At 39.3% G+C, this 20,924-nt stretch overlaps 1 protein-coding gene across 3 annotated transcripts in view; it reads left to right on the top strand.

The window, feature by feature from the left end:
- The window catches only part of LOC119424852 (spermatid perinuclear RNA binding protein), a 101,934-nt gene extending 81,265 nt beyond the window's left edge, over nt 1–20,669 (top strand). For 2 of the 3 annotated variants that reach the window (XM_037692359.1, XM_037692358.1), the window contains exons 12-19: nt 4,078–4,161; nt 4,737–4,945; nt 7,862–8,014; nt 9,550–9,684; nt 10,917–11,057; nt 11,373–11,502; nt 12,285–12,338; nt 18,446–18,608. In XM_037692359.1, the coding sequence (XP_037548287.1) occupies nt 4,078–4,161; nt 4,737–4,945; nt 7,862–8,014; nt 9,550–9,684; nt 10,917–11,057; nt 11,373–11,502; nt 12,285–12,338; nt 18,446–18,522 (983 nt within the window). In that variant the 3' untranslated portion in view covers nt 18,523–18,608. Of the gene's footprint in view, nt 1–4,077; nt 4,162–4,736; nt 4,946–7,861; nt 8,015–9,549; nt 9,685–10,916; nt 11,058–11,372; nt 11,503–12,284; nt 12,339–18,445; nt 18,609–20,549 lie in introns of those variants that run through there. The other variant, XM_037692360.1, reaches the window with a different exon arrangement.
- Nucleotides 20,670–20,924: the final 255 nt, after the last annotated feature.

Raw genomic sequence — 20,924 nt, 5'->3', positions numbered from 1 at the left:
CACTTCAAGGTTGCCCCGGAGTGACACCCTGTCAATCCCAGGACTAAAAATGGTACAGGAAGGGTGCACTGAAAAAGCATGGACATCACTAACTCGTTTAGCAGATGCCAAAGCCAACATCAGCACTGTTTTAAAGGACATATGTTTTAGGTCAGTCTTCTCCACTCAGAGGCTCAAACGTGGGGTTAGAAAGGCCCTCCAACACAACCACCAGATCCCAAGTGGGAGCCAAGGGGGAGCCAGGATCCTGAAAACAGGAAGAAGCCTATGTGCCCCCGTCATAAAATGACCAACCAAAGGGTTTTGGCTGGCTGTTTTCCCTTCAAAATCTACATGGCACACTGAGATAGAAGCCAGGTACACTGTAATGGTAAAGAAGGCCTTTTGTTTGTCAATTAGCTCCTATAGAAATGACAAAATATGTCCAACTATACATTGAAAAGAGAGAACATTTCAGAACGCCACTCCTCAAACACCCTGCTCTCACAGGGACCTAGTAAAGGGGATCCAGCACTCTGAATGGTATTTATCAAATTCTGAGGAAGCCCTGCTCTGCTATGTCTAAATTATACCACTCAAGAGCCTATAACTTCAGATGCATTGGTTCTTGATGGAACACCAGGAATTGCACATTCTTCTTGGAGGTGGACAGGTCTACCATTGCCTGCCCTAAGCAGAACCACAGCCATTCCACTATGTCTGGATGTAGAGTTCAATCTTCATATAGTGGCGCTTCCCTGAACACATCTGCCACATAGTTCAGAGCTTCTTGGACATGGGTAGTTCTGAGTAACAGGAGGTGTCTGCTGCCCCATATAATCAATTTACATTCCAGTGTGCAACCAAAGGCACTGCAACCCTCCTTAATGTTTGATGTAACCGACTATAGTTGTGTTGTTGGTCCTCACAAGGACACCATGTTTACTGAGGAACAGGAGGAAGTGCTTTATATTGAGAAACACCACCAACAGCACCAGATAATTTATGTGGAACTGCTGGAGGTCCTGGCATCAGAGACCTCTAATGCACCAGCCCATATAAATTCTTCCCCAACCTGACAGAATTGCATTTGTCATGACCACTTTCTGTGACACAGTGGGGTTTAAGGGCACCTCTTGCACCAGAAAAGTCTGACAGCACCATGGGTGCAGTGCCAGAATGCACTCCGCTGTGACCATCACTCTCCATGTGCCATGATGCGTTGGGTGTAACCTGAGCACGACTACCTGCACTGAAAATCCCTTATATGCAGACAGCCAAGTGGAACCGCTAGGATGACTGAAGCTGCCATTCCCATCAGCCAAAGGCACAGCCTGAAAAGAACTGATCTGTGCAAGCAGAACAATACCAAGTAGGATCTCACTGTGTCCACTCTGTCCACTGAAAGGCAGGCGGTGAACAATGCAGAGTCTAGCACCATTTCTAGAAAAACAGAATTCTGCACTGGGGAAAATATGCTTTTCTTGTGCTTTATCACTAAACCCATATCAAATATGTGCTGAAGAAACATCTGTGTGTGGGTCACATCCTTCCGCTCCGATCTTGTCAAAATGAGCCTGTCTTCCAAATAGATGGCCAACTGGATGCCCACTTTCTCAGAGGCTATTACTGCTTTGGTACACTGCACAAACACCCTCGGGCTCAAGGACAGACCAAAGGGGCGCACTGTGTATTCGTAACGGGTACACTGAAAAGCAATTCTCAGATATTTCTTGTGCGGTGGATACACCACTCTGTAGAAATGCCCATCTCTCAGGTCAATAGAAGTGAACCAAGTGCCTTGGCACACCAGACACAGAATGGATGCATGTGTGAGAATTCTGAATTTGTATTTCCTGAGATCCCCACTCAAAGCCCTCAGATCCAGGATAGGGCGAATCCCCCCTCACACCGCTGCTACATGGAGTCTAAAGCAGAGACGCATGATCGACATGTCCAGGATGTCCTCTTTTTCTCTGTCTGACAGGTTGGTCAGGATGAGCCACCTTGCTTTTTCCTGCAACATCATCATCCCCATTGATTTTCTCGTTGCCTGGACTGCACAGCATTGTGTTCGCAGGCATATGTCTGTGATCACAGTGATTTCCTCCCACACATTGGGATCAGGCTTGGTGGCTATGTTCTCACACAGCTCAGCTTGGTTTGCAGAGAGCATGGAGGAAAGATTGAATGACTTAACAGCAACAGTTGAGGCTCTGTAGGCCCTTTCAGTCAAGGCAAACTGGAAGCGGTTGGCCTTTGACTGCAATGCACAGGTTTTAAAAGACGTCTGCAGCTGTGGGTGCAGGTGAGCCCATTGGGAGCAGTTCCGTCCCCCATCCGGAGGACTTCATCGGTCTGTGGCCTGAAACATTTCTCACTTAAAGAAACTGGTCCAGATGCCATGATTTAACGTTTTTGTTGTTATCTACCTGGATGATTGAGCTTACAAAACTTTTTCTAAACCACTTTGGCCTTGGTTGTCTTCAGGCTGTTTCTGTGAGTAGCAAGTTGGCCACTTGGCCTAGGACATTTCATTGTTGTACTTGATGATTGATTGTTTTGGATGGTTGTGTTTTGCTAGTATTAAAAGCCTACTTCTGAGATTCCAACAGGATGTTGACTTGAAACACATCAATGAAGGTTACCTACGGGTAGTGGGGTCCTTCATCAGGAGGAAGAGAGCTGCCTGCACCATGAAGGACCCCACTCCCCCAGCACAAACTTTTTGCCTCACTCCCCTCAGGCAGAAGGTTGAGGAGCAGTAAGTGCAGAACCACTAAGCTGAGGAACAGCTTCAACCCTGAAGCTGTTGGACTCATGAATCCCTAGTCAGGATTATCACAGTGAAAATTACTGTGGAAAGTCACTGTAATGCCACTTGGTTGTTGATATGTGCTGCTGACTATCCATAATGCTGATCTCATCCTGCTGATTTATTTCATGTTGCTGTGTTCATTCGTCCTCATCTGCTCACACAGACTCATGTTTGTGCTGCTGCTGTTTGGCACATTGCTTTGTACTATTAGTGCTTAGTGTATTCTTAGTTTAGTGTATTTTTTAGTTCATGTCTTGGATCTTACTACTGTTTTTCTTTACAATTTTTATTTTTGTTAGATGTATCTGGGACCCTGTGTACATAGTTTTGTTCCACCTCATGTACCACATGTGATGTGAATGACAATAAAGAACCTTGGATTCTTGAATGGGAAAGATCTGGTTGGCAGGCTGCAGACTGATAAAGTCCTCCGGATGGGGGATGAAACATTTCTCACTTAAAGAAACTAGATGACATGATTTAACCATTTTTGTTGTTATCTACCCGGATGATTGAGCTTACAAACCTTTTTTTAAGATAGTCTATTTGAATATGGCTACCACAGTCACCTGACCTTAGAAAACCCAAAAATGGCTATAACTCAGTTAGTTTTGTGAATATTGAACTAAACTTGGTGTAGATGTAATCAAGAGTCGTCCTCAACAAAAATGCTAAGCATTCCATCTCTGAATATGGCATATTATTATGTATAATGATTTTTTTTTTTTAAACAGCTACATCTCCCTCCTTTTTCAATATAGGATGATTCTGTCTAAAACTCTGTCAATAAAAAGCAGGAGGTCATATGTATTCCTTCAAGAAATGTCTGTACTCTTTTTGACCTTTGTCACAGTGCGATGATATTGGTGAAATGATAGTAAATTGTGTGTGTTAAGTTGCTGTGCAGGAATGGTTCTGATTTGTCTTCTTTCAGACGAAGATTCATAAGAAATTGATTCGGTTCATTTTCAAAACGATTCTAATGTAAAAATGACTCTGGGCTTTGATATCTCATAACGCTGACATGCAAAATTACCAAAGCGCTTACAGATGAAGGTTGGTATAAAAGAAGAGCTTGTACTGTACGTCTTTGCTGGTCTGCCTGTCAACTTTGTTTATTTCATCTGTGAGTTTATCCATCCTGTTGTCAGTTCGCTCTCACATACTGTTTGTTTTTCGATGCATTGCCTTCCTGTCTCATGCCTTTGTGCCTTTGTGTATATTCACATCAACAGCTCTCTGATTTTTAACCCCAACTCTGTTTTTGTGTCCTCTTTTAGGTTTAGGCCTGAAGAGGCCATACGAGGATGGGATGATGGATGACAAAGACCTCATAAAAAAGATGAAGAGAAATCTCAGAAAAGGTATAAAAAGAATAACACTGCGAGATGTCCCATTTTTGGTCACTGGCTCCGATTATATTTAGACTAGCAAAAAAGGCATTTGAACTTAGTGAAGGAATACATTTGTATTGTTTCTTACAAACATTTGTTTCATTCTTACTCTCTAAAAGGGAAGATGACTTTGTTGACAAGCTTTGCTTCTTTTCTGCCTTTTTTCTTCATTTTTTAAATCATTTTCTTTCGCTTTTTACTTTGTTTCATTCCTGGAGGCAGATCAATAGTATTGATTGTTAACATTTTAGCAGGCCAGCCAACCTTCCACTGCACTTTCTATATACAAGGAGATTAACAACACCTTATGGATGGAAAAAGACATTTCTAGATATTGACAAACAGGAAGAGAGTGATTTAATGAGGAATAAAATATAGAGACATCTTTATTCATCATGCAAACTGCTGACTAGAGTAAAAACCATTAAAGTGTGATTTATTGTAGGCATTACCTCTGAATTTGTCCAGTCCATTCAAGTTCAGATGGTGATATTTTGTGTGTTTAATAATTTATTGTGAAATTCTTCATTGTAATATTTTCACAGTCCTCGACAATAAAGCCATAGACTCCAATCAGCCAATGAATGCCCTGATGCGTCTGAACCAGATCCGACCAGGCCTGCAGTATCGCCTGCTCTCCCAGTCTGGGCCAGTACACGCTCCAGTCTTCACCATGTCTGTGGACCTGGACGGCACCGTTTATGAAGCATCTGGATCCTCAAAGAAGACAGCCAAGCTCCATGTTGCTGTCAAGGTGAGATATCAAGTGAAGAAAAGCCAGAGTTAGTCTAAATCACAATTATATTTGTATTTGGGCAGCAATAGTGTAATTTTATCACAAATGAAATGCTGAAATATCTGATTTACATAAGTTCTTTCACCTGTTACCTAATTAGGACAAATGTTCATGGAAATTGTCTTTCTTTTCAAGCTTACCGTATTTTCCGCCGTACCACCCTTAAGTCGCATCAGTCCAAATATGTCCAATAAAGTGGAAAAATCCATAAATACGTTGCTTCACTGTATACAACGCATCTATTATGCATCACCGCTGACGCATCACGTTTGTTACACATCACCGCTGACAACCCTGAAATCTGGGCCGAACCCGGAAATGTGGGCCGGTGTTGTGCCAAAAATCGATTAGCTCTCAAATGATGGCCGCAGGAGCATGCACAGGAGAACTTCAACAAGAATTTAACAAGATTAACACTTAAAAACAATTATTTGTTTGCTCGAAATTATAGCAAAGGTGTCTCAGTCTAACTTTTCTTTAATAAATGCACTTTGACAGTCAAATCAGCTGCATTTCAAAAGCTAATACGTGGAAATAGGCACGTGCACGGGAGCCTTGCTGTGCATTTCTTCTAAATTTAACAAGATAACCACCTAAAAATAGTTATTTGTTCACTCAAAATTATAGCAAAGGTGTGTCTCAGTCTAACTTTTCTTTAATAAATGCACTTTGACGGTCAATTCAGCTGCATTTTCAAAAGTAATCGATGCCTCGGTGCTCCAGGAGCGTGCTGGAGCGGGAGGAAATCAGGAAGGAGGAATGTTGTGCATTTCTTCGAAATTTAACAAGTTCAGCACCTAAAACAATTATTTGTTTGCTCGACTTTATAGTAAAGGTTTGTCTCAGTTGAACTTTTACTCTTCAATGGTCAAATTAGCTGCATTTCGCCAGGGCGGTGCAGCGAAATGAAGCTGATTTGACAGTTGCTCCAGGCGAGCTGGACGATGGTGGGAGGCTATGGCAAGCCGATTGTGTCATTAAAATCCACTTTTTTCTATTACATGACACAATGCAATGCCATACTACTTGAATTGCCATCTAGTGGCTGAAAACGGTAGTGTTCAATATTTTCAGTCAGAATGAATGAAAACTGTCATATCCCAGCCAAAAATTGGTTTATAAATATGGGGAAAAAAATCCATAAATACATAATTTCGGCATATAAGTCGCAGGGCATGCAAATTATGTAAAAAAGCTGTGACTTATAGGCCAAAAAATGCAGTAATAAAAACACGGTAATATACATTTCCTTAGAAATGTATCCTTCATCTTTGCAGAATTGTGCTAGCTTAACAAGGTTTTTCAGAAGCATCTTTCTAATCAAATCGCAGCAGTTTATAAACAAAATAACTGGACTTATGTTATGTAGTTGAAGGTGTTTCACTTCCCATTCAGGGAACTTTTCCATTGTAAAACTGGAGAGGGTACAGTTTCAAGCTTAAAACTTGATGAGATGCATCGTTTATGTGAGCTAAAGTCACGTACAGATCATTCTCACTCCTCACCCTCCTGAGAGTTGTTACGGACGTTACAGAGAAGCTCACACTCATGGACAAAGTTTCCTGAACCACTTTTGTTTTTTGATGTTCTCAGATTATCTTGTTTAATATAAACTTTTATTCCACCTTTAGATTTTTATCAGTCAGATTTACTACTTTGTTTGCCTTGGTCTGTGTCAACTCATTTCATTGTGATAACTCATCTAAACTACACTATTTACTACTATTTAAATGCTTATACTGTATATGTAGGTCTATATAACCTTAAACAGTTAATATGAATAATTCAATATTATATGATGACATTATATAGTTAGATATAAATAAAATATTTGCTTTTCAAAACAGCTGTGGTAGCAGTGGTCAAGTGTTGCAGCAGGGCAGCTGGTGCAGAACAATTGCCAAATCTTTTGTGAGTTCACTCCCTGTGGCAACCCCTGCAAGAGGAAGCAGCCAAAAGAAACAGTATTGTGTTGCAGTTAGCTAACCTGCCTATACTTTCTCTTTATCCAACCTTCTTTCTATTGTGACAAGTTTACTGGTCTTTAACACAGAAAACATCCTAACTGCATATGTGACTTGATTTTTACTCAACTGTAGACTGTCATGAGACTTCATGTAGAAAAACACAAGAGGAAGATTAATCAGGAAAAATACAATTAGGGTTGTTTCTTTAGTATTTTTAAATATTGAAAATGAGGATATGAAAACTTTTTATATGAACCAGTGAAGTTAGTCACCAAATCACTTAAAATCTATATTGTTTGGCTAAACCTTTTGAACTTCAGCTGCTGCCACATCTGTGTGTATCGACAAATGTTTTTCTTCCTTGTTTGTGTTTTGTGAGAAATGATGGAGGTTGTTAAGTCTGTGTAATCCCAAAGTGGTTGGGAGCAAAGAGGCTCTCCAGTCCACAGACCGAAGATAATCCGCCATCCATTCCTATAAAAGGCTCTTTCTTCCTGTCTTTTCTCATTTTCTTTTCTTTTTCTCACTCACTTTAATTCTGTTGACTGCTCATCTTTTCATCCGTCTTTTCTTCTCACATTCACCCAGAAAGTTCACCAGCTGTGACACAATCATCTATTTGAGTCTGCCGTTACTTTTTTTTCTTCTAAACTACTTTATGTTGGGTGATACTGACGTTCCACTAAATTCTTTTTGTCTTTAAAATGTCATCCCAAAAATAAAATCTCCTTCAAGCTTCAATGTAAATAAAGTTTGGTCAGTTTTTCATTTTTCAAATGTACTGGTTAATTAAAATCTAGCACTTATTATTTCATTAAACCGGGTACTTTTTTTAAAACCATTTTATTTTCTTAACCACATTTCATTGTATTTTGTTGTTTGTTTTGTTTAATTCATTCCTTTCTAGGTTCTCCAGGCGATGGGTTACCCAACAGGTTTCGACTCAGATCTGGACCCCATGAGCTCAGATGAGAAGTCGGACAGCGAGGGGAAGAGTGAGACGTCTTCACACTCCAGCAATAACCCAACTCATTCGTCAGATGGTTCAAACACACTGGAGGTGAGAGCCTGGAAACCAGTGCACACACTGCAGAAAAATAAAAATAACTTGCCAAAACCAAAGCTAAACTTTTAAAATGTCAGCATATTTGTGCCTAAAACGATTAGATTTTGGTGTGAGGAAGTAAAGTGTCTTGAAAAAGTTAACAAGCCACTACTTTTTTCTCACACTTTGTACCCTGCGGTTTATATGCAAGAGCCTCTTGTTTATTTATTCATAATTTTCTAAATTTATATTTTTATATTTTATTTTGAAGGACTTACTTTGACTGTTGCATCAAATTCTAAAACAAGATAAAAAAGAATAAACTTTGGCAGTACTCATAAAAGAAATGAAGATAACGTTGCTTATTGAAAGACAGTGAGCCTTATTCCACTCGAACCAGGAGAAAATGTTCATCTTTAGATGGCACTTAATAATCCATTTATACTAAAACAAGACTGGCATTTTTTAGGCCTAAAAATGTTATTAATCTGTGACAGAAATCAGGTTTTACTGAATATATTTAAGAAATAAAGTCAGAAAAAATGTTGATTTTAAGAAGCTTTATCAACTTGGCACAATAAATAAGGAACTTTGTGTTATTTTTTGTTGTTGTAACACTTCTTGACAATAAATGTTATACTGCTGAAAAGCTTGTTTCACTTTAACTTTCACGTTTGTTAGGTAAAGTATTTTTGAGTTGAGCAGCAGAGTCATGAGTTATGTCTATAAAAAGCTTGCCAGATCTTCTTTGTTATTGCCAAACAGCTTATTCTGCCATTGACTCTTGTCATTAATTGTATTGAAATGATAGAAATCTGAAGAAATAAGATATTTTGTCAGTCTAACAATTTAACAGACGTCTCGGAAGCATGTGGATGAACCCTACACAGCCACAACAGCGTGGCACCTCTTCCTCATGCTCCTCACCAGCTTGGTCACACACTACTGTGGAATAGCATCATTCTTCAACCAGCATTTGTCGCAAGTCAACTAATGTGACAGTGTTGTTCACTGTGGAACAAACAGCACCGTACAGGTGTTCAGTAGGGTTGAGGGCAGAACTGCAGACGGGCTATTCCATTCTGTCCACTCCTGATAAACCTTGCTCTGTGGGGGTGAGCGACGTCATCTTGGAGAACAGTTTGATCCCAGACTGTGGAGATATGGGATTTCCACAAAGCTCTAAACAAGTCAATAGTAGAATAAGTTGTTTGTTACTGGCAGTGATGGTCACAACAAATCTACTGAACTCTGCTGCCTAACCCACAAATGTATTTTCCTAACAAATGTGGTGCAATTTAAGGGGAATTAAACAGGATTTCTAATTACATAAATTTTATTGATAAAAATATTTGTTAGAATTATTTCCCTGCTTCTTGTGTTGCATTTACAAATACATGAAGAGCATATAAACTTTTGAAAACGTTGCTAGGCCTTTACCGTCATCCTCTTCTTGCCAACAACACTACATGTTCTGCTCTACAATCAGCTGTGTGTTTTCTAAAAGGGAACCAAAGTGCCAGTAAGTAAAATGACTATTCCACCTCCAGGTGCGAACTCAGGGCCCCATACTGACGGCGAGTGGGAAGAATCCCGTCATGGAGTTGAATGAGAAGAGACGGGGCCTCAAATACGAGCTCATCTCCGAGAGCGGAGGCAGCCACGACAAACGCTTTGTCATGGAGGTGAGACTAAAACATCTGCAGTGTCCTTCATGACTTATATGTAAACTCTCAAGCCACAAGACGCACACACACAGTGGCTAAAATATACAATCAAAGCCAAGCTGATCACCCAGCAGAGTCAATCAGGCAGCTTGGTTTCTGAGGCAGGCCTGTTCTCTGTGGGGTGCGCTGTTTTCCAACACGCCTGGCTGCTCCATCGCTCTGCTGATTGATTAGCAGGTCTGCTCGACAGCAGGGCATCACTAAACAAGCTGTCCTGCTCAGTGAATCTCTGCCTGAGTCACCGGTGACAGATAAGCATGTACGTTTGAGGCAACTTTATTGTTCGATTTAAAGGGACGGCAACTTAAATGTATGAAAGCATAAAAAATAATTTTCTAGAATTGCGCCGCTCAAGGTGGCTGCATGTTGGAGTAGCTCTCTTACATTCATTCTGAGATTTTGCTTTTGAAAACTTTAATTCCTCTTTTTCTGGATGTAAATCACCATTTTTTCAGATAATTACTTCCTCTGGTATCAGATGCTGTGCCACTGGAAGGATTTTTTTAACCGAAACCTTTTTTTTAAACTTTTGGACATTTGTTATGATGCGTAACCATAACAACAAGGTAGTTGTATACAACTGGGAGCTGCTGATTAACATATCAAAAGCTCAAATAATACCTCAGTTACAGCCCCAAAACACAAATGAGTTGAAAAGGAGGTGTCATGGATGCATTCTCGTCTACCTTGTGGCGGTGTTCGAGTGCCTGATCGCCGAGATCTTGGAGGTAGCGGGTTACGTGGCTCCTGACAGCGGGAGGACTGAAATCGTTCCCCAGCACCTGCAGTTAAATCTGTGGTGATGAGGGACTTGGCAGCTGCTGGGAGAAATGGCCATCACTCGGGGGGGAATTCTGCCTGGTATTCAGGCAGTCTTACTGCTCAAGAGGACTGAGAGGTCTGTTGGGTCTGTGTGGATGGATCAGCATCTGCAGCTAGTTTCTTTGGATCTGCTGTGGGACGGACTGCTACAAGAGATCCTACCTGCCCAAATCCATCAAGCATCTATAACAACTCTAGTGCAATCAGGATGATGACCTACAACAATTAATTTCCTTTTGGAATTAATAAAGTATTATTGAATTGAACTGAATTGAATTGAAAACACATTGAAGTAACACTGGGATTTCATTAACAATATATATTGTTGTTTTTTAGTATTGATTGTGAACATTTTCTGTTTGTGTAAGGTGGAGGTCGATGGGCAGAAGTTTCGTGGGGCAGGCCCCAACAAAAAGGTAGCAAAGGCCAGCGCTGCTCTAGCTGCTCTGGAAAAACTCTTCTCTGGTCCCAACGCAGCTGCAAACAAGAAGAAAAAGATCTTGCCTCAGGTAATGAGACACATACCACATACCAGACACTGATGGCATTGTGTTCATTCTAAACAATAGCAGCAAACTCCAGGTCAAGCTCCTTTTTGTAGCCAGTTTTGCAGATATTGAACTAAAATTTGATGTTAGTGACTGAGAGTCATTCATATCATGACATCAGGTTTTTCTTTTTTTTCCCCCAAGGTTTCATCAAAACGATTACAACTCTTGACATTTTTTTTAAAAGAATGCTATGTCTTTATTTTATACGTATCTGTGTCCATCTGTTTAACATTTGACACACTCATGTATAATAATCTGTGTTTCTGTGCTCAGACTAAAGGAGCTCTGGCTGCAGCGGCGGCAGCCTCAGCAGTCGCAGCACAGGTCGCAAGAGGAAGAGGAAGAGCAGCACTCGCAAGAGGAGCCTTCGTCAGTGCTGCTGCACCTGGATACATCACGCCAGGTAGTAAATATATGTGGGATTGAATTAATGATAACTAATGGGGAAGGGGTGGGAATAAATATGTATGTACTTCTTCCCATTCTGTTTCAGCACAAGAGCTAAACAAAAAGTGGAACGATCCTTGTGCACTTTTTTATTTTATATATTTTTTTGTTTCACTTCTGCTTAAAATGATTGTCTGTATATAGTTAACATGTTCAAAGTAAACCAAACAAACAAGTGCTTTATATAATTAAGCTGCAGTAGTTCTTTATGCAGATGATGTGATGTTTGTCAGCTGATTGTGCTTCAGTCACTTGGAGCTGCGTGCGATGGTTCACCCTTTTCCAGTTTAACTCAATCGGAACAAAACTCCTGCTCAGTGGAGCATTTTATGTTCATTTTTATATTTGGCACCACTTTGCCAGACATGACATTTAATATATTGTAGCTGTTTTTTTGTATATTTTTCCCATGCATTTGGATTTAGGCTGCTTACTCATTACTCTGTAGCAAATAAACATCTGTTCTGTCTGTAGCTGGGTTGGAAATATCACCGATATCCTGCAGCTCATGTATGTCAACACTAATAAGACCTCATTTTATTCTCCCTCATTTTGCTTATGTTCTACGTGTAGCTTGTTTTAGTTGGTGCTAATATCAAGTAGCTTATTCTGAAGCCACATCTGGCTGCGTCTGTAGAGTTCAGTCCTGCCAAACACTCATATTGAAATGCTGACAGATGTGACCTGGAATCAAACCCGTACAGGATTGAATTAGACCCTGTCACCTCTTCCCAACAGGTTTCGGTACACCGTACGGCTACAGCCCAGCTGCAGCAGCCGCTCCTGCATACGGTACGTGCTTCTGCTCTCATCCTTTCACCTTCTTGTTTCCCATGTTTAACCTTCAACTCGTCCTAACCGTCCTTGGTTAGACTGAGTCTGCAGCTAATTTACTTCACCCTCTCTCCAACCCTTCTCTACGGCTTTTTGCAGAAGTCCCTAATTTGAAAACTCCTTTTTTGACTTTTTATGGCTGTGTGCCACAGATTTATCTGTGCTGTACGGTTTACATTCATATTTTTAGAACTGCTTTCTGTCTAAAGCCCCGAATTAATCTGAGCTTGAACCTTCTGTTTTTTTACGTTGTCTTTAATGAAACTAGAAAAGAGCAGAAACCAGCCGTGTTCAACTCATTAGCTAAAGCGATCTCTGCATCACTTTTTCTGCTCACTAACAGATCACCTTTGCAGCTTAGCTCCTTCTATGTCCTTGTCCATGTCCTTACTGAGCTTTAAAAATTGAAGACTTTTACAGGCCAGAATCATTTCCCAGTCCTCACCTTTACCAGCGTAGTTATTAAAGCCAAGTCTGCTCCATCTGCCTCTCAGTTTCTCAGTCGTATTTAATTCAACAGACCCGACCTTGTTCAGGCTGTGTACACACGAAGAGTCCAGTGGCCTCTCTGTCCGCTCTACGTCCATGGGTTTGAAAGGGTCCTGTGTGCTTGGAGAAACTGGACGGAGGCCCCGAACAGGCATTTAGTAGATGCTCTCGAGAATCCAGCAGCTCTGAGTATGAAGAGCTGCTCAGTTTTTTGTGTTTATCTCACCTGGAAGTAATCTTAGTTTGAGGCGTTCCTGATTTTCCTGGAATACAATTTTTATTTTTTATTTTTTACACAGTCTGCAATCTGGCATATTCATGCAGCACACCTTATTTTAATCTTTCCTTTTTTTGTCATTTATTTCTCCATTGCTATAGACGAAGCATGTCATTGCATCTCATATTTTACCTTGAATACATCGCATTTATATAAAGCAATAAATAGTCTCAATAGTTTCCTTAAATCTGAAATGAAACCACTTCAGTTTCAACTAGAGGTGCACCGATGGCAGTTTTCTAGCTGATCACTGATTTCTAAAAAGCCTGACCTGCCGATACCGATTTTGTTTTATAAGCGACACTGTCAGGAGTTATAAGGTCACAATGCGCCTTCAATTTTCCAACATTATTTTATTGAAAAACATGCCATTGAACAATATCCTAGAAACAATCCAAACTTGTTTTAACTGGCCATGAGGTAGTGCTCTGAAATATAAACGAAGTTCAGACAATTGTTGTTAAAACTACAAAAAAATAAATAAAATTGGTTTCTCGTGTAAGTATCGGCCGAGCTTTAATCTCCCAAAATTAAGGAAATCGGGGCCGATTTATTGTGCACCCCTTATTTCAACGAGACAAGATCAATGACATGGCATCTCTGGAAAACTCATTTCAACCTGTTCTATTTTTTAATGATTTTTGCTTTGCTTTGGGGATTTTTTTAAGGCAAATAACTTAAAATAATCTGGACTTAAAGCTCATAAATACAGTATAACTTAAAAATAAATGTCCGTTCAGTGGCACCCTTTTAAAATAGTTTACACTACATGACAGTACAAACTCTTCATCTTTAAATCATTCTTTCATTTAAATTTTAGTTAAATTTAATTGTAATTTTTTTGGTCATTTTCTGACGTTCTTTTTTGTAGACTATAATATTGTTGGAGATCTGTGAAACGTTAGATAACCCTGAGAGTTTAAAACAAAGCAACTGGACTTTTTGTTTTGGCAATTCAAACAAAAAGTGCAACGTTTCAAGCTTTTGAATTGAGCCCCTTCTACTAAAACGTCTAAACAGAAGTTGAAACGCCACGCTTTGTATCGAGTTGAAAAAGCTCCTCAGACGAGAAGTTTTCACCAAACAGAAAAGATTTAATTTTGTTTGAAACTCAGGATTTGCCACATTCTGGTTGACTGACAATCTGCACAATCATTAAATAACCAGTCCTCAAAAGTTAAACTTATCTAAATAGACGCATCAAGTCTAACGTTGGACTTTTAGTGGCTGCATGCATACAAGCTACTATAGATATAATTAAAAAACTAGAAAGTTAATGGAGAAACTTTGACAAATTTTTGATTTGACCGTACTATATGTTTTGGTTCGCTCTCAGCTACCACTATACCAAATTTCATTTGAGTAGCTCTAAAAACAGCTGTTATCATATTTTTTTAACCTTGTAGCTAAGGTGTCCATCTTGGATTTTTAGATTTTAATGCAATATTTAAATGGGCATTGCTCTCGGCTACCAACACACTAAATTCCAGCTGAATATCTCAAAAATAGGCTGATTTATTGTATTTTTCCTTTTTAGTTCAGACGGCCATCTTGGATTTTTGATTTGCCGTCAGGGTCTATTAGAGATCGTTCTCAGTTACCAACACATACAATTTCAGTTGAGTAGCTCTAAAAACATCTGAGTTACTGCATTTTTGGAGGCGGCTGTGGCTGAGTGGTTAGAGCAGTCGTCCTCCATTGCAAGAGTTGGCAGTTCGATTCCACCAGCAGTCGCATGCCGAAGTGTCCCTGTGCAATTAAGACACTGAACCCCTCATTACCTCCGATGTGTGTCCCTTCGGTGTATGAATGTGATCTAAAGCACATATTAGTCTTTGTAGATATAGTAGAGTGCTGTATGAATGAGTAAATGAGGGCACAGAATGTAATGTGCTTTGAGTATCTTGATGAGATAGAAAAGTGCTATATAAGTACAGATCATTTACCATTTTCCCTTTTAGCTTTATTTGCAAATTACATCGCCATGGTATCTTGAAATGCCAATAAAAGTAATAGCACACATCATGGTCCCAAACCAGTCTGATAAAACATTTACCATGGTACATATTGCGGTTGGGGCCGCATTAAAGTTGACAAAAGAGTAAAATATAAAGTTAAGAAACCCTTTGTTAGGTGGATAATAATAGGTGCTGCCTCATACTAAGCAGTAGTGTTGTAGTCAAGACCACCTAACCCGAGACCAAGACTGTTAGGGTCCGAGACCGAGTCGAGACCAAGACCTTAAATAAAATAAAATAAAATATTATCAAATGTTTTTTATAAAAATTACATACTTCAAGTTTGCTTTTGAATGAATATATCAGCTTTTATACATTTTCAAAGCTACATAAGAAATCAGACATTCTGACTGCATGTGATTCAACAATAAAATTACACAACTGTTAAATTGGAAGCAGTTTCGTCACATGCCAAGACTTAAAAACTGCAGCGGCAAAACACTCTTCATAAGTCCAAACTCAAGATTAAGGATAGCCATATAGTTGCAGAGTGGTTTCAATAAAGTAGTAGATATACACCTAAAGTTACATAAAGAAATTAGTTTAAAGTAAAGTTTCATTCCGCTCAAATCCACCCAATCGATGTATTGTTACAGTATATTTACTGTTTGAACATGAACGCACATCAGTACAAGCCAAGGTAATTTAACAATATGTAGCAAAACGCAACAATCCAACAAAAGTCTTCCCAGAGTTTCCAGCAAAATCAGAATGAAAACCGCCCAATCTGGCAACACTGGGAGTGATGCGTGCGTGATGCGAAAGGGGGTGGGCGTGACAGCGGTAATAAAAAAAAACATGTATTTATCAATGAGTTACATAATTGCTTGGATTTGAATTGGTACGTTTTGTATCCAATAAAAACAAGGATGTTAACAAATAAAACTGGACAATATTCTGACAATTTATTGATATTTCCACAGTTGTGGTCTTGACTGGTCTTGAAATAAAATCCCGAGTCCTCAAGATCAAATGCGGTTGAGTTCGAGACAAGACCTTCAAAAAGTGTTCTTGAGTACTACAACACTACTAAGCAGTCCCCAATTTATAGGTATATATCTATATACTACAAACCGGATTCCAAAAAAGTTGGGACACTAAACAAATTGTGAATAAAAACTGAATGCAATGATGTGGAGATGGCACATGTCAATATTTTATTTGTAATATAACATAGATGACAGATCAAAAGTTTAATCTGAGTAAATGTAACATTTTAAAGGAAAAATATGTTGATTCAAAATTTCACAGTGTCAACAAATCCCAAAAAAGTTGGGACAAGTAGCAATAAGTGGCTGGAAAAAGGAAATTGAGCATATAACGAACAGCTGGAAGACCAATTAACACTAATCAGGTTAATTGACAATATGATTGGGTATAAAAAGAGCTTCTCAGAGTGTCAGTGTCTCTCAGAAGCCAAGATGGTAAGAGGATCACCAATTCCACCATTGTTGCGCAGAAAGATAGTGCAGCAATACCAGAATGGTGTTACCCAGCGTAAAATAGAGAGTCAGAGTCAGAGTTTCTTTATTGTCATTCGCACCTCATGTGGTACATGTGGTGGAGCGAAATTATGTACACAGGGTCCCAGTTACATCCAACAATAAAATGTATAAGAAAAACAGTAATAACATCTAAGATATGAACTAAGAAAAACATCAACTAAATATACACTAAGCACTCATAACATAAAACATTGAACATCACCACAAACATGAACATTAAGTTATCATCAACCGTGCATAACATTATCAAAAGATTCAGAGAATCTGGAACAATCGCTGTGCGTAAGGGTCAAGGCCGTAAAACTCTACTGGATGCTCGTGATCTCCGGGCCCTTAAACGTCACTGCACCTCAAACAGGAATGCCACTGTCAAGGAAATAACAGAATGGGCTCAGGAATACTTCCAGAAAGCACTGTCAGTGAACACAATCCACCGTGCCATCCGCCGTTGCCAGCTGAAACTCTACAGTGCAAAGAGGAAGCCATTTCTAAGCAAGCTCCACAAGCTCAGACGTTTGCACTGGGCCAGGGGTCATTTAAAATGGAGTGTGGCAAAATGGAAGACTGTTCTGTGGTCAGATGAGTCACGATTTGAAGTTCTTTATGGAACACTGGGACGCCATGTCATCCGGACCAGAGAGGACAAGGACAGCCCAAGTTGTTATCAACGCTCCGTTCAGAAGCCTGCATCACTGATGGTATGGGGCTGCATGAGCGCTTGTGGCATGGGCAGCTTGCATGTCTGGAAAGGCATCATTAATGCAGAGAACTATGTTCAGGTTCTAGAACAACATATGCTCCCATCTAGACGTCATCTCTTTCAGGGAAGACCCTGCATTTTTCAACACGATAATGCCAGACCACATTCTGCAGCAATCACAACATCATGGCTACGTAGGAGAAGGATCCAGGTACTGAAATGGCCAGCCTGCAGTCCAGATCTTTCACCTATAGAGAACATTTGGTGCATCATAAAGAGGAAGGTGCAACAAAGAAGGCCCAAGACGATTGAACAGTTAGAGGCCTGTATTAGACATGAATGGGAGAGCATTCCTATTTCTAAACTTGAGAAACTGGTCTCCTCTGTCCCCAGATGTCTGTTGAGTGTTGTAAGAAGAAGGGGGGATGCCACACAGTGGTAAAAATGGACTTGTCCCAACTTTTTTGGGGATTTCTTGACGCCATGAAATTTGGAAACAACAGATTTTTCCCTTAAAATGATACATTCTCTCAGTTTAAACTTTTGATCTGTGATTTCTGTTCTATTCTGAATAAAATATTAGATGTTGGCACCTCCACATCATTGCATTCAGTTTTTATTCACAATTTGTTTAGTGTCCCAACTTTTTTGGAATCCGGTTTGTAGAACTATTTCTGCATTTATGAGCCCAGTTTTACTTTTAAACCACAGTGAGGAGTTTTAACAGCTGGATTGTTCAGAACTTTTTTTTTTCTCATCATATTCAAAAAAATCAGTGATAATTAGTCACAAAATAAATTATGTATTTATTATTATGCCTGTAGCTCTAAATCACTGCTTCTTCCATTCAACTTTCCTCTCGCTCGTCTAACCACTAATGAGCTCCGTCACCTCACGTTTCTGCCTGTTCTAACACCCTTACCCCCCCTCGGGGTGGTCTTATCTGCTGCGAGCAACGTCGTTGAACATAGTGTGCGCTGCACTGAGCGGTAAGACTCTCGTGGTGTTTTTATTATTTTATTTTATTTTTGTTGTTGCCTGGCACTCATGCAGAGCTTCTCATGTCTCCCCTCTAGGTTTGCCCAAGAGAATGCTTCTGTTGCCTGTCATGAAAGTGCCCGCCTACCCCGTCCCCCACTACCACTTCTTTTAGCACAGGAGACACACAAGCCCGAACCCAACCTGCTGTTTTATGTTATTTTATTTTTCTACAACGGAATCTGTTTGTTTTTGTACTTTTGTTTTCTACACTTTAAATGATGGAGAAAAAAAAAGATTTGTAAATGAGATTTGTAACTTTTTTCTTACTGTAAAAAAAAAAAAAAAAAACTTCTTAAAACCTGCAGGTCTATGTTCTAAAATATAAGCAAAGAAGAAAAAACTTGACGGATTTGTACTGTGAATTGTTACCTCAGTCTTTGAGTCTAAATTATATCTCTTATATATGAGCGTTTTATTGTTTTGTTCATTCTGTGCTGAGATGAGGATATTCCTTGCAATAGATCACATAACACACATTTTCTGTGGAGACAAATAATGTGAGCTGTGTGAAGGATGTGGAAAAAATAAATCAACAATGCTGAAAAATGAATAAAGTTTAGCTGACTGCTGCCTGATGTATATCTGATTGAACAGCTTTCAGCTGATGGGAAACTTAATGCAGATAAATCCTTTAATTTATACTTTATAGAGCAGATTTTTCTACAGAACAGTCTGAGATTGATCCGATGAACAAAATGTTTCCACGGAGGAGTATATGAACGTGCAGCTCCAGCATAAAGTCACAAATGGAAACGTTTCCATTCATCCTTTTAACCTGCAGCTCAGATATTTAGATAAAAAAAAAAAAAAGACAAGTGATGAATTTAAAACGCTCCTGTACAAATTTTACACTGAACACTCATTTTCGAATGTATAAAAAGTGTATTTGTTGACATCTTATTGTTTCTTTCTGCACACTCCAGTACTAAATTTAAACTGTTTATTTGAATATATCTGTCTAATTAAAATAAAGCCAACGCACGAAGCAGGGAACAGTCCCACATGTCGCTGTCTGTGTTTTTATATAGCAGTTTTAGTTTTTTCAGCATCGTTGCTGTTGTGTTCCCTCATGTTCTTATTTCTACTAGAATGTACGAGTAGGAGCTTTTATTTTATAAGATTTGATGTTGAAGATAAATTCAGAGGTCAGTGTCTGTCGAGACGCAGCATGTTGGTCCATCACCTCATCCTTTCCATCCAGCCAGCGAGAGCCAACCCTCTGAGGACGTCTCCATGGTTACGACTATGAGACGCAGCCATTGGATGAGAGGATCCAATGTCTTGTCCAATGGTTGGTTGAGCTCCAATAAATCTTTTCAAAGTTTTACTTGTCTTCACGTTAACGTTTCCTACAATCTGACGGCTTACGTTCCTTGTGCTGATTTTATTTTGCGCCCTTCTTTTTGTTTTAAATGCAGAAAATATGTTCACGCAAAGTTTCTTCCCCCGTCTTTTGTCTTTTGTTAGTTAAAAGTTTATGGCAAAAACTCAGTTTCAAAATGAATATAAAGGAATTTCTTTTATCTTGGTTCAACGAGTTAACGTATATTTATTTTGAACAAAAAATAAATTAAACAAGTAAATGAAATGGTTTCATTTTGCAGCTTTGTATTTTCTAAACAAAACTAAAAAAATAATTAAAAAACAGAATTAGCTTGTAATTTGCATTTTTAAAAACACTCGCACAGGTGAAACGAGGCGTTGCTGCTGACAAAAATCGTGACAATAAACAGGAAAATGTTTTCTTTTAAAGATATTTTATCTCCATAATGTGATGAACAAAGAGCCCAGATATAAAATTATTTGTTGTAAAAAAAAAAAAATATGACACTTCATAATGCACAGGTGATCTCTTGATTGTTATATATATATAATATGAACTTGCAATACTTGTAAAAGTTCATGCTTTTCATGTAATCAAGTCATCTTTAGAGGAAAATGTACATAAAGAATTTATGAAATACAACTAATAATTATTTAGTCATAGCTGGGATTATTTCCTGGTGTTTTACCTAAAAACAGATGAATGTTGCTTAGGAACAAATGCCATTCAAGTTAGCTTCAAATGAGTTTATAATTTAAATAATCTTTGGATTTGAAGCTAATCTTCATCGTTCCGTCTGCTCTTCCTCCCTGCAGGTGGTCTGTTCATCGACAATCCTTTCTACCAGCCGCGCACCATCGCTCCTTTTATCATCCATCTGGGTCCGCAGGATCTCTTCTCTGACTTCTAAAGGCAGGACGCTGCTGGGACACACTTTTCACTCTTTACCTGTCTACACAAACACACACCTGCTCACCTGTGTGGGCGGCCGTCTGCAACCAGGGGCTACCTTTCTACCCCGGCTGATGGATTTGCTCACGGTTTCTCTTGGATTAGAGCGGAGAAACTCTCACCTGCTGACCGAGAGCCACTGAACTTTTCTGCTTTCTCTTCCCTCAACTTGATTTTTTTCCTCCTCAGAGGAGAGCGATTTTACACAAAGCAATACTTGGATTTTATGAGAAACGTTC

The sequence above is a fragment of the Nematolebias whitei genome, chromosome 18, assembly GCF_014905685.2.
Source record: "Nematolebias whitei isolate Nwh7 chromosome 18, NemWhi1, whole genome shotgun sequence".
NCBI lineage: Eukaryota > Metazoa > Chordata > Actinopteri > Cyprinodontiformes > Rivulidae > Nematolebias > Nematolebias whitei.
Note: the sequence above shows the minus strand (reverse complement) of the source record. Positions and strands in the feature narration are given on the sequence as shown.